This window comes from Salvia hispanica, chromosome 3 (genome assembly GCF_029641045.1).
Source record: "Salvia hispanica isolate PSC_SH4W2 chromosome 3, Shi_PSC_v1, whole genome shotgun sequence".
Classification (NCBI taxonomy): domain Eukaryota; kingdom Viridiplantae; phylum Streptophyta; class Magnoliopsida; order Lamiales; family Lamiaceae; genus Salvia; species Salvia hispanica.
Window position 1 is genome coordinate 999,092 of NC_142694.1, and position 13,964 is coordinate 1,013,055.

Consider the following 13,964-nt stretch of genomic DNA (forward strand, 5'->3'; position numbering starts at 1 on the left):
TGAGTCTAGCAACTCCGATTGTAATATAGAGTAGTTATTTGAGTGCATAGTTTTGCACTTTTGATGTATATATATAGCCACCAGTAGAGCCAAAAATTGACAAACCCTAGCTAGTATTTTAATTTGTAGTGTATTTTTGACTCGGGTTAGATAAAAAGTTAACCGGAATTATCTTTCAGTACTTGATTTAGCTTGCGATTCTTAATTATAAAGTGAAAGATTACATGAATGAATCGAAACACACTTGAAAATACAAATTATGAGAATATACAGATATGAGATTGCATATTCGAGGTGATCTTAACTTATAGTATGACCATATCAATTATCTAAATTACATAAAAATTGTTTTTTTAATAAAATTTAATTATTTAGTGTTTATTACTCCCTCCGTTCCATAGTAATAGAGTCATTTCCCTTTTTAGTAAAAGTCAACACATTTTTCAACACATACTTTACTCTCTCTTACTACTTTTTTCTCTCTTCATCTCTGTACCTTTTTTCATTTTCCACTTTATTCTTCCTTTATTTAACTCACCTAACACAATTTTTCTTAATCTCCGTGCCGAAAAGAAACGCCTCCATTACTATGGAACGGAGGGAGTAATATTTTTCTCTGCATTCGTACTTGTCATCACGTAATTTGATAGATCATGTGAGATGTTAAGGTGGGAGCTACATGGGGTTCACCCAAATAGGTTGTTAAATAAATGCACACTTTTGAAAAGTGTTTACTCTTATTTTGGGAATCTTCATGTTTTTTGTCTACTACTTGTTAGATTTCATTACGTAAGAGGCGTTTGCCAGTATATACTTCTTTGAAAGAGCTAATAAATTATTGCATTTTATGTTTTTGGTTGAACTAATGTTAGGTTACTTAATTTTTTTTATTGGTTGTGGTAAATGTTAGATAGTGTTCGAATTATTGACTTTGCTATACTAACATAATATTCCAATATTAAAAATTAAAAATTGCAAAGAAAAATAAAATAAATTCATTATAAAAAAAATGAGCTACTAAAATGGTTGGAGCAGTATATATAACTGTATAACCTGCGACTCTTTTAAATTGTTTGCTAAATTTACCAAACATGTTGATGAAGAATTACTTTTGTAGAGAAAAACCAAAGAAATAAGACAAAGTTATTGCTAGACTCAATATTAATCTTGAGCTTGTTCTTCAAGGATATTAGTATATTACAACAACTTGATTATTATCTACTAATAAATCAAATTAAAAGTTAAAAAAATGAACCTTTTAGATTCAAAACTTTTTGGTTCATATACTGTGTAAGAAAGTGGGTGACATTTTATTTGTCGAATTTATACTTTCTTTTATATTTTTCAAAACGACAAAAAAATAAAATGAGTCATTGCATGTCAGCACCGGCCCTTGACTCATAAAGCCGTCCACATTCTGTGCATGCCTTGTGACATGAATGAGGCTTGCCAATTAAAATTTCAACATGTTTCTATTGTGATTTTTAATGGAACCTAGTTTCAAATCCCAAATATATAACTTTTTAAAGTTATTACATTATCAAGTTAGCATTGTATTTGTTTGATATTTATTTTATATATTCATTCAAGTGTGTTTCATTACGAGGAGAATACACGCCTAAATAGGCTGATGATCATTTTCATATGGTATGATTGATCCTAGCTACAAATCAGGAAAGAATAATTTACAATTAATTTGAGATCATTTTAATTGATGTCCTAATCTTTGTGTATCTTCCGTGATTTCTTCCAACAGTATTCAAAGTTTAATTTATAAATCCAAGGGGTATGGTCGAGAGTGGCATGAGACTCGTCCATCCTTAACCAAATGGTCAGAGGATTGATTCCTGCCTTTGGGAATGAAGCGGCTTTAGATCCTTAATGAAATAGTCACTGGACCCAGCAGACTGCAAGGCTGCACCGAACCGCCACCAAAGCATAGCTAGTCTCGAACATTCACCGCACCCGATCTCGTCCCCTCTGCGACCATACCGCAATTTTTGGATCCCGCTCCCATTTTCGGTATGCATTGTGGAGCACTCTCACTTAAATGTTAGAAGCTAGCTCTATAGTTTTGTTGCATAAAAAGGTTACCATAAGTTTATGATGCTATTTCTCAATCAATCGTTGTATGACATTTCAATTGTAAAGGTACATGTAACCAAACGACTCAATATGAATTAATTGCATTTAAACTCTATTTAAAAAGTGCAATCATATGTAGGCCAAGTTATGTGAATACCTTGGATCTAACATTAAATTTTGCAAGTCCACCTAATTTAGTGCAAGTATATATGTTCTTTTCCGACATGCACTAACACCCCATCCAAATTAGGCTAAGGTTTGAAAAACGTGAACCACGTTTTTCGCCTGTGGTGAAGATATATACACCATTCCACCAAATGGAAGCCATGGGACCAACACAAATTAAATAAAGGTATTTCTCCAATTTAAGAAATCGAGATCTAGTGTTAGTTATATATGTCGGTGACAAATCCTACAAAATATTTCCATGAAGTATATAAATAATTCTATAAAAAAGTATTACACATTAGTAAACCATTGCCATTTCATGAGAGTAAGTCAATCAAAATATATGTCATGTATTTTGTAGGAGTACTTATTAAGCATTTAAAAAATATAGGTAGCTTAGTAATTTTATTTAAAGATGATTGCTAGGAATAACAAAGCGTATATCCTAAATTACATCACACAATTTTTCTAAATTCTGCTTTCACAACCACTTATATATATATTTTGCAAATTACAACGTTCAAAATTTTGTGAAAGTTACTTCAAGGAATTAATCTCATATTATGGTTAGGTGACTATTATAATATTGACTAACTTTGGTCTAAATAGTTCACTTCATAGATAAAAGCCTTATTAATTGGTCCGATAGCTATAACTAAGTAATTGGGCCTCCATAGATAGATTTTACCATTGGGCTACTGAGATATTTGGATCTTTAAATAAGTTGTCTACTTAAGTCCATTGGGCTTTTGAATGCTACCAAACGAGAATGGCCCATGTCGACAAATACACTGCTCAAGAATTGCAAAGGAAGTTAATAATAATAAATAGAGTAAAAACCATGAAAATCGATAAAAATCGGGTTAAAATCTTTTAAAAATTGATGGAACTGTTAGTGTAGGACCAATTGTGATCAGAGTTGAAATATTCAGGATCCAAAAATTCAAAAGATAAAGTATAGAACCAAAATCATAAAATGAGCATATGTTCAAGACCAGTTTTGGCATTTTATTAAACTGATAAAAAAATTGGTTTTATTTTGAGATCAATTGATACTGAATAGATGAATATTTCTATGTACAAATATATGAATATCGAGATAATTTATTAAATATTATATTTCTAATTCAATACTAAAAAGAAACAGACAGATTATTCAGAAACGATTAAATGGAGTTGTATAGATGAATATTCATATTCATAATATATAAATACAAAAATACTACAGTTATAGACTAATAGCTTATTTTCTTGTCCATGAAGCAATAATAAGAATTTGGCAGTGAATATTTCAAGAAATAGGACTACTATTTTAGTAAATTAAATTAGGGAAGGGATGAGATAAAATTGCCTAAAAGAAAGGTGTGTTCTTGGTCAAAGTCAGAACCCCCTAACACTCCATCCATGAATGAAAAAAACACCTATAAATTCATATAAATTGACAAATGAAAATACCCAAAAACCCAACCCAGAAACTGGCTCCATTGGAATATTTGATCACTTCTACTAATGTATTGTACGAATTTCGTTATCTCTCTACATTTTCCATCTCTTGATCCAATCTTGTGCCATTGTTTGTTAATATATGTGCAAAAGAAGCAATTTTTGGCCACCCCTTTTGTAATTTGATTGAATCCAATTCAATGTTGAGATGGGTCTGTTTAGCTATAGCTTTTTGGTATGGTTATGTTTTTCAAAGTTAGTTTTTGTTGTTGTGATTTGAGAGTTCAAATTGATTGTTTGTTGGATGTAGCTTATGTTATGTTGTTTATGTGCAACAACAGTACATAGTTTTTTTTTTGGTTCCATTGCTGTATGCTTTTATCTTCATCCTTAATTTAGTTTTTTTTTTGTGTTTTGTTATGTACTTAAAGTTTCTTTTTTGTTTCATTGTAGTGTGAATTTACTACCTTTTGGCCTCATCTTGGCTGTTTTTGTTTATTTACTCAGTTTCTTTTGGCACAATACAGATTGATGGTGCTTACATTTGAATTGGCTTAGGGCAGGATTCATATGTCTGATTGTATACATGAAAAAAGGAAAATATTGGGGCAAAGGGTTGGTCTGGTGAAGGGAAAGAGGTCAAATTGTTCCGTGATAAATTGTATCTATGGGTATAATGGTGACAAATTCATGGAGAAAGTATGTCACCCCTTGTTGGCGGCCCTCGGTGTTGAGGCAAGGGGAGAATTGCAGCAATAAAGTGGGCGATCCTAGTGGTCGGGTGGACAAGCTGTGGTGGTACAGAGATATAGGACTACATATGTACGGGGAATTGTCAATGGCGGTTATCCAAGCAAACAATGTACTAGAGGATCAATGCCAAGTAGAGTCGGGACCGATGAGTTACATGGAGGCTGGCCCTCGAGGGACATTTGTTGGAATCTACGACGGGCATGCTGGCCCTGAAGCTTCCCGGTTTATAAACAACCATCTATTGGAAAATATGAAGAGTATGAACCTTTGCCTCCTTGTTGGTTTTGTAGTCTTTCAACGTGCCATTTTGTGTTTGTGATGTTTTTTATGCTTAGACACTTTTTGGACTTCTAGTTAATGTTACTTTCTTTTACAGTGGAATGTGCTGGACTTTCTTTTCGATAAAGTTATGCGCTTCTGGTAGGTCGTCGACACTAATTCTACAAAGAATTCGTGAAAAATGTATTTTGTTGTGAAAAACCTATGTTTAATGATTGAACAGAAGCTGTGAAACAATATTTGATTATAAGTAGCTTAATGAGATATACCTTAGATAACTGTTTTAGAACTCTTTCCTAACATCTTGTTAAAATTTAGAAGAGTGTGTAGTGTGTGAGCTGCTTCTGTCGATCTTTTCGTGTAGTACTAGATAGTTTTATTTGAATATCATACAGTGCATTAACTGAACTCTGTCCATGTATTATATTTGTATAAAGAACAAGTAAATTCAATGGTTAAAATGATTTTTTATGAGATATAGGCTTTCGTGATCTGTTGTTAATTTGTTACTTTCTTTTTCTGGAACAGATCTTGACCTGTTGTTTAAAGTCCCTTTCATCGAAAACTTGCTAAAACTCGTGGTTTACTCACTTTACAGCAATTTAATGCAGGATTTACATTCGAGAGTCGAGAGATGTCGGCAGATGTTATAAAAAATGCATACTTAGCAACAGAAGAACAATTTCTTTCTATGGTGAAGAAGCAATGGGAAGTCAAACCACAGATCGCCTCTGTGGGTTCGTGTTGCTTAGTAGGCGTAGTATGTGACGGGATGGTATGCACTGCAAATGCTGGAGATTCTAGGGTGGTGTTAGCAACAGTAGAAAAGTCTGGTAAACAGGTCAAAGCCGTTCAATTATCAGACGAACACAACGCCAGTGTTGAATCTGTCCGGGAGGAGCTGCGCTCATTGCATCCCGATGATCCAAAGATTGTCGTTCTTAAGCACAATGTTTGGCGAGTGAAGGGTGTTATTCAGGTAAACTCTTGTTTCAGTGAGATCTCTTTACTATTTTTCCATTTGATCGAGTAAAGGACCGAAAAAAAAACCCGGGGGAGTCTTGTGTAAATGACAGTATGATCCAGTTTATGGACTTGCAAAAAATATCACAAAATCGAGCAAGAATCTATCCATAACGAGTGCATCATTATCTTGAAAGCTATTGTTTTCCTCTTCTTTCTTTGCAGTGCAATTCTTCCCTAACTCCGTGTTTCGTCTCCTCGATCTGTCCTAGATTTCCAGATCGATAGGCGACGCCTACTTGAAGACAGCAGAGTTCAACAAACCGCCTTTGATAGCAAAATTCAGGATTGCAGACCCTTTTGAGAAGTCAATCCTGTTGGCCGAGCCATCAATACACGTACACAAACTTCAACACGGAGATCAGTTTCTCATATACGCCTCGGATGGTCTATGGGAACACCTCAGCAATCAAGACGCAGCCAACATTGTCCACCACTCTCCACGCAACGTACAGTTCATACACTGACAAAAGCACATTTTTCTTCCTCGAGTAAGTTTTGCTAACGGGCGTAGTCCCTACCCATCTCAGGGCATTGCCAAGAGGCTAGTAAAAGCCGCGCTCAAGGTTGCCGCGAAGAAGAGAGAGATGAGATATTCAGACCTGAAAAAGATCGACAGGGGCGTGAGGAGACATTTCCATGACGACATCTCTGTAATAGTCCTCTTCCTCGACTCACATTTGATCAGCCAGAGCTCGTTTCAGCGGCCCGTTCTTTTGGTGAAAGGAAGCGGGGTAGCGCCCGGAGATGCCGACTCGTAGACTAGATTGGTGGTATAAACATGTTTTGTTTTTGACAAGTTTCATCAGAAGAAAGATATTTGATAGATGTATAGGGCTGGCATATGAAACACAAATTTTGCAGGATAAGAAACAAGAGGAATTACTAGGGATGTAACGAGAAAATTATTATTCAGTATTATGTCGAATAAATTTTTGTTTAGGATGATATTATAATAAAAAGTTCCTTGAATGAGAACCTTTTTCTGTATTATATGAAGGTAAAGTTGTTAAATGTATTCAGATAGAAAAAAGGTAATTGCATGTTTTAAAAAAGAGAGATTAGATAATGTTTTATTCATAAAGTGACATCTAACTTATTAACAAAGCAAAAATTATAAAAATCATCTTTTACCCAAAATAACTCCTTGAACAACCTGCTTAGTATAGATAAACAGCATCATGATAATGCTTCATGATTTTATCATACCAACTATATGGAACATTTAATAACAAATAAGTATAATAGTAGTAGTACATAAAATTTTATTGTATCCTAACTCTTTTAACGAGCATTCTGGCACTACTAGGCTAAATCAGTCACAAGCTGCTAATGCAGTGACTTTAAAACAAAATAAAAGACTGCCTGAGCAAGATGTGGGAATGCCATCTACTGCTGGTCGCTCGTTGCATCGGTGATGAGAGGTGACTAGGGCAACGAGCATTATTCTGTCTCGTATATTTTGGATAACTAGAAGACTTTCCTGGGGTATAACTCAGAAGATGCTAAAGAATCTCAAACGGAGCAGCACTTCTTTATGGGTGAGGATGTCCTCGCTCCTATCTTCGTTATAATTGCTGTGATAAAAACTGCTACGGGGAGTTACTGCAGAAGAACTTTCCATATCTTACTCATGTACACAACCAATGACCATAAGGCAAGCCATGCTGAAATATATAGCAAGAAAACCCCTGAATAAGCAAACATTTTGGCTCCAACGATACTGCAGAAATAAGAAGGCGGAATATTACTTTCAAAAAATAGATTTCAAATGAACAAAGCTGGATTATATGAAGGAAAAGAAGAAAACTGAACCTGCCGTCTCTGGCAGCCAAGAGGATGGTTAATGCAATCATCTGTGAGGCAGTTTTCCACTTCCCCAAATTATTGACTGCAACAGCCTAAAAAGGTTCAGCAATGAATCCGTATGAGTTTGTGGATTCCATAATTCACCAGTTTGTAAGTATCAATTTTAGTAACAATTCAATTCCATCAGTTAAAACCTGAAGAAGCTTTTTGTCCTGAGCAGCAGCCCATTCCCTAACAGCAGACATAGTAATCTACATGTAGACATAATAAAATGTAAATGCAAGAACCAACCAAATCGAAACATGGACAAGTATTTATGCTTTGAAAAAGAGGATCCCCAGTGCAAAATTGAAAGTGAAGAAAACAAAAAGGGCTACGGCTCTCTTTAGCACCAAAAAAAAGTGAAGAAAACAAGATTTTTAAAGTCAAAATCAGTTATAGCCTCATCGAACTCACTTAATGATATCTAAATAGTAAATACAAAAAAAAGGAATGGAGAGGGATATCTCTTCTTGGTTGTATGCTACTGCTACATGTACAATACATAGATATCCATACACATTTCAAGCTGGTAGCTGAATGTTTTCTCCCCATATGAAGATTAAATATGTCATTATGACACTATTCTAAAGCATATCCATCAATTTTCAGAAAGTCATTATATTATAGTGTTGCAGGGGATAAAAATAAGCACGCATCATTTTCTATTTCAAAGAGAATTAATTCATTGTTCCTTGCAACTATACCAAATATCATGGGATTAGAAGGATAAAAACTTAAACTTTCCACTCCATTTCTAATCTCCACTTCCTCTTCTACTTCTACTTTCTAGGCACAATGCATATCATTAACGAGAGAGAGAGAGAGAAGTTGAATTATTATGGCTGTAGTAGCTATATCATGTGTATGGAATATGCTAAAAAGGCATACATTTGCTACTGTAAGAAGAAAGTATTAAGCTCTTACCTCTCTGCCAATTATAGCAATAGCGGGTATAGTTAATAACCATGGTGCATGCCCTAACCCACCAGCTTCAAAAGGTCTGGTACACAACAAGATCAATGTGGCAGCAACCATAAGCTGCATTCGTTTTACAAACAAAGAAAATGAATATGCAGTCCACAAATAATAAATAGAGCATGATACTTTTACAGCAAGATATGCGCATTTTCATAGGTTAAAGTGTACTCTTGGAAGAAGTACCAGAGCTTTACCTCTGAAAAATGTAAATTTTCAATTTTTGACATTTGAAGAATTTTTTTAAAAATTTATAGTACTCCTACATATTAAGACTTGCTTTTCTGCCAAGTGAGTCCAGTTGCTCTTAGAGTTACCTTATCTGCCACTGGATCCAGAAACGCACCAAACGGAGTTCCCAAATCCATCTATCAAACAAAAATTTCATCAGCAAGAGGGAAAATATATACTTAAAAAATAACAAGAAGCATAACAAGATGACTCAAAGACCACACCTTTCGAGCAAGGTATCCATCGAGCCAATCTGTAAAGGCTGCTGCGATAAAAATACCGGTTGTAACAGCAGGTCCCCACCAGCTCTCAACATAAAATGCTAATCAATTGAAAGTAAAATGTCAATCTCATGACTTCCATAAAACACAACAAACAGCAACTATAAAATAGATAGAAAGCACACTCAGAACCACATTTACGCCTACGCCACCAATCACTAAAAATAATCTAAAACTGGTTATGCATTTCTACGTAGAAATTACAGCTAGATTAACGATAGCAAATAGACTGCATTGTCATCATTGAGATGAACAAACCTTCAAGCACAATTATAAAATCAGAATACAATCAATTCTGCAAAAGTAGCCTAACACATTGTGCTCAATCATATTCAAAATCGCATAATTCGAGATTAAACTATCGAGGTTTCCAAAAGACGTTCGTAATCAATAATCAATTTACGATGTGAAATTATCCGATACGTACTGCCTACAAGGAGCGGCACCGCGGCGACGCGTCCAATCGTCAAAATCGTAGGCAACGTAAGCAGCTTCGCCGCTGGCTTTCCGGTTAGCTTCTGCGCCACGTCGGACTGGCTCCCGGCCTTGCCATTGGCGGTGGCGCACATTTTGGAATTGAAATTAGTATCCGAATTGAAAGACAGATTTCCACCTACTTCTCCGTTTCGAGAATCCGATGATAATCGGAGACGTTCCCGGCCACTCCGCGAAGCGATTCCACGGCGCGTCGGATGCGAGAATGCGATCGTCCTGCGCCACCAGCCGGCGGATTGATTCGGCCGGATAGCTGCCGTCGATTGGCCGGTGGTGGTGGCGGAGGAGGGGGAGAGAAATGTATAGGGTTGGTGGGGGCGTAGGATAACGGAATTGGTGAATTTGAGGGCGCCAGGCATAGTGTGGGCGGAGTTAAATTGTCACGGAAGGCGCAAGTTAGCGCGGGAGGCGTAGGTTAGCAGTGGTGAAGACGAACGATTTTGCGTGGTCACTGCTAAATGACCTAATTTTTCCCCTACACGTATTACATGTTAGGAAATTTGGTGTCACATTTATTTTTGGATTTATCAATAGTTCTTCTATTAGGGTCTATTTAGAATTGAATATATGAATAAAAAACAATACATGTTAGATTTGATTATATTTATAGATACACTCGAGAATGTCATGTGTGAGGTTATTTATAAATATTTTATTGATATTTATACTCGTTTTTCTATTATAAGATTATAATTAGCCACAAAGTTAAAAAATTTGAAGAGCCAATTTTAGTTTAAGGTAATGTTTTTTCTCTTAATTGTTTTGTGTAGTCGTGGACTGAATTGTTAGAGCATCCGCAGCGGGCTCTAGTCCGTTTGTCCGCCACTGCGAGCCGTCCGTCCTTACCAGAGGCAAGGCGGTGCTCTTAAATAAGAGCATGTCCGTGCCCCTGAGCAGGCTGACGTGGCAGCACGCGATTGGCCAACGGTAATTTTGGTTTTTTTTTGTAATTTTTTTTAAAAATTCAAATTTAATTTAAAAAATCATTTTTATATAAAAAAATATTTTCCCACTTCTCAATAAATTATATCCGTTTTCTACACACTTTTAATTTATCTTTCAATTTTTTTGCACCAAAATTCACATTTGAATTATGTATTTTTATTTTTTACGATTTTAATTATGTTATTTATATTTTTAAATATTTAATTGTGTAATTTTTATATTTTAATGTATTTTTATATTGTAGAAATGTTTTTAGTAATTGAAGTATTTAAATTGAATAATAAAATAGTTGGACCCTTAAGCTTATTTTTGCGGAAGAGCACGGATATATGTGTTGTGCTCTTGCCTGAGGATAAGAAGTAAAAATGGGTCTTAGCCCATCTCCATGCTCTTATTTAAGAGCAGATGTGGATGCTCTTAATAAATAAAGACTATGGTCCAATCACTGCTAAAGAGTTTGGTTGTAATTATAAATAAAGTTGACAATACAAAAAATGGGCCTTATCCTTAACCCTGGCCCGGATTGGGCCGCAAGTCCCCTCCACGTCATCATTCCCTCAAATTAGGGGTTGCAGGCCACAACTCCATTAACACCGCAGGCCACAACTCGGGCCACAACTCAGGCCACAACTATTCATTTGCACTATTCACAACATATTTTAATCGTAAAATAGAATACGTTGAACAATTAAAACCGGGAAAATTCATTGTCCAGTTGGAAAATAGAAAATTACAACATTGAAATTTAAAAATTCGAAAAAAAATTTAAAACATAAGTCAATTGCGGTTCCAAATTTCTTCAATTAGATCCGCTTGGAGGCGTGTGTGTTGATCTTCTTGGCGCATCGCCGCTGAACGGGCCATGACATTGCGCACGTCGGGAGGAACACCTTGCACGGCCGGATCGGTGACACTACTGCTGGCGCTGGCGAGCGGATCGTCGCTCCAGAAAGTGGCGTTGTCCCCCTCGTCCTCAACGATCATGTTTTGCATTATGATACATGCATACATGATGTCGGCGATTAGCGGACGGTGTCAACCACGGGCCGCTCCCTTCACTATAGCCCAACGTGATTGGAGAACTCCAAATGCGCGCTCCACATCTTTCCGAGCCGCCTCTTGCTTTTTGGCAAACAACTTCCTCCTATCCGTAGTCGGAGATGTGATGGTCTTCACGAACACGGGCCATCTAGGGTAGATCCCGTCTACCAGAACCGACGGTGGTTGGTCGTGAACACTACGGTAGGCGCTCGCCCGGCACACAAGTCGTTGAACAATGGAGACCCGTTCAACACATTGAGGTCATTGTTCGACCCAGCGACTCCAAAGTAGGCATGCCAGATCCACAACCGTTGGTCGGCAACGACCTCCAACACAATCGTTGGATGTGTGCCCTTGTGCCCGCTAATGAATGCTCATCTCCAAGCCATTGGACAATTCTTCCACTGCCAGTGCATACAGTCGATGTTGCCCAGCATCCCCGGGAAGCCGTGGGTCTCCTCGTGCATTCGCACCAATCTGCGAACATCGTCGGACGTTGGCTTTCTCAAGTATGTGTCCTTGAATGCTTCGATCACTGCCCGACAGAATTTGGCTAGGCAAGCGCGTCCAGTATGCTCGCTCACATGGAGGTACTCATCAAACATATCTGCAGTTGTTCTGTAAGCGAGTTGGCGGAGGGCGGATGTGCATTTCTGCAAAGTCGATATACTTTGCCGCCCGACAGCATCGAAGGTTTGCATAAAGTACGCGTCACGAGCCACAACTGCGTTGACAATGCGCAGGAACACATGCCTCCGCATCCGGAACCGGCGACGGAACATCTGATCACTCCATCGAGGATCTGCAGAGAAATAATCCATGAAAAGCCGCAAACCAGCTTGTTCACGGTCTCGGTGGATATACATCCGAGTACGCGGTACCCGGTCGTGTTGCTCGTTCCACGCTTGGATAGCAGCTTGATAGCGTTCCACCTCGTTGTTGATTTCTTCTTGGATTGCAGGCATCGCCGTCTCTAACATTCGAGCCATTTGAGCTTCGATTGCTCGTTGACCTTCACGCCGAGGAGGCATTTTTCGAATTTTATTGTGAGAGTGAGAGAAATGAAGTTGAAGTAATTTGAAAATGGATGGAAGAGTGGTATATTATATATAAATTTTCGAATTAAAAAAAAAAAATTATTGAATTTGCGTCCCGGCCCGGCCCGAACCCCAAATAACGCCGGGCCGGGACTCAACGCGGCACGGCCCATGACGATTAACGCTAGGCCGGGACGGGCCTCGGGAGCGGCCCGGGGACGCAACTGCGTCCTCAAATTCCTCCAACGCTAAAAACGGGCCGGGACTCGCGAGTTGCGGCCCGGCCCAGCTGCGTTATTGATACTCTCAACGGCTTTCAATTAATATTTTGTAGAACTTTTTTGGTTATTTTATCTTCTTCAATGTGTTCTTTTATAGTCTTCTGTTTTGCGTTGTATTTTTCTTTATGTTTCAATTTTTCACTAAACCTTTTTTAGTTTTTATTTTTTTATTTTTGTGTTTTTGAATAATTTTCTACTTTTTGCTATTTCTTTATGTTAATTTTATATTTTGTGTTTTTTCTAGGTTGTATATTTTCTACTACTATTATTATCTATAAAAGTTTATTATTTTATAGGCTGTCGATTATAATAAATAATACTAACTTATAAAAATATTTCATCTTTAATTCATTTATTTATAATTTATCTTAAATTTCACCATGTGCGTAGAAAAATTATTGAAAAAGAATATTGTAGATCTCTCTTAGTACTCATTTTCGACAATGCTAACACCGAAAATTAAAAATTGTTTACGTTGGCATGAGCTTCATAGTCAAAATAAATTAATAATGACTTCTTCACTGATTAAAAAGTTGTATGACTGTGGATTGAATTATAGTACTATATGGCTATAAAGTTTGGTAGGAAATATAAATGAGGGCTATTCTTTCCACCAAAAAAAATGTATCCCAATAATCTATAACTTTGGATAATTTTTTAGACAAATTAATCTGCAGTGATTCAGTGGCCTACATGTATCTACAAATAATTGACTATAATTATTCACCACCTTTATTGTCTTGTCATAAAATTTAAAATTAAAGTTTTTCTCTTTTTGTTCCCTTTACAAAAAAGTCCAAGAGTTGAGCACTCACTTTACAAGGATTGAACTTATATATCATGATAATATAGCCAATATAAATTGAGAGCTAGATATCTACATATAATAGTAGATGATTTTAGAAGTTAGATGGCACATTAATCATGTCTATAAGGTATCACCAATCCTTATAAGTGCTATTGCCTCCTCCTCCCATGCCTTAGCAAATGAGGAATGTCAAACATTTTATTTTATGTCATGAGAATATGGATTATCCTTACCAAATAAAGTACAAGCATTGAATATATTTTTCCTA

The 13,964-nt window shown here is 36.7% G+C and overlaps 3 protein-coding genes across 5 annotated transcripts; 1 reads left to right on the forward strand and 2 right to left on the reverse strand.

The window, feature by feature from the left end:
• The first annotated feature begins 3,641 nt into the window (after window positions 1-3,641).
• On the forward strand, window positions 3,642-6,744 carry LOC125215009 (putative protein phosphatase 2C 38). Of its 3 annotated transcripts, none has more exons than XM_048116282.2 (5): window positions 3,642-3,764; window positions 4,224-4,706; window positions 5,340-5,707; window positions 5,964-6,200; window positions 6,282-6,744. In XM_048116282.2, the coding sequence occupies exons 2-5, from the start codon at window positions 4,364-4,366 to the stop codon at window positions 6,510-6,512; spliced, it is 1,179 nt and encodes a 392-aa protein (XP_047972239.1). In that variant the 5' UTR covers window positions 3,642-3,764; window positions 4,224-4,363; the 3' UTR covers window positions 6,513-6,744. The 3 variants fall into 3 exon arrangements, with proteins under 3 accessions (XP_047972239.1, XP_047972238.1, XP_047972237.1); XM_048116281.2 differs by having other exon boundaries at window positions 3,644-3,769; XM_048116280.2 differs by lacking the exon at window positions 3,642-3,764 and adding an exon at window positions 3,779-3,931.
• A 204-nt stretch (window positions 6,745-6,948) lies between these two features.
• LOC125215010 (CDP-diacylglycerol--glycerol-3-phosphate 3-phosphatidyltransferase 2-like) lies at window positions 6,949-10,047 on the reverse strand. Its single transcript, XM_048116286.2, has 7 exons — window positions 9,517-10,047; window positions 9,033-9,130; window positions 8,895-8,945; window positions 8,527-8,640; window positions 7,755-7,811; window positions 7,567-7,652; window positions 6,949-7,474 (listed from the first exon to the last, which is right to left on the reverse strand). Exons 1-7 carry the CDS (start codon window positions 9,941-9,943, stop codon window positions 7,354-7,356), a joined length of 954 nt encoding a protein of 317 aa, XP_047972243.1. The 5' UTR covers window positions 9,944-10,047; the 3' UTR covers window positions 6,949-7,353.
• A 1,517-nt stretch (window positions 10,048-11,564) lies between these two features.
• LOC125214401 (uncharacterized) lies at window positions 11,565-12,601 on the reverse strand. Its single transcript, XM_048115409.2, has 2 exons — window positions 11,989-12,601; window positions 11,565-11,734 (listed from the first exon to the last, which is right to left on the reverse strand). Exons 1-2 carry the CDS (start codon window positions 12,599-12,601, stop codon window positions 11,565-11,567), a joined length of 783 nt encoding a protein of 260 aa, XP_047971366.2.
• Between the last annotated feature and the right edge of the window lie 1,363 nt (window positions 12,602-13,964).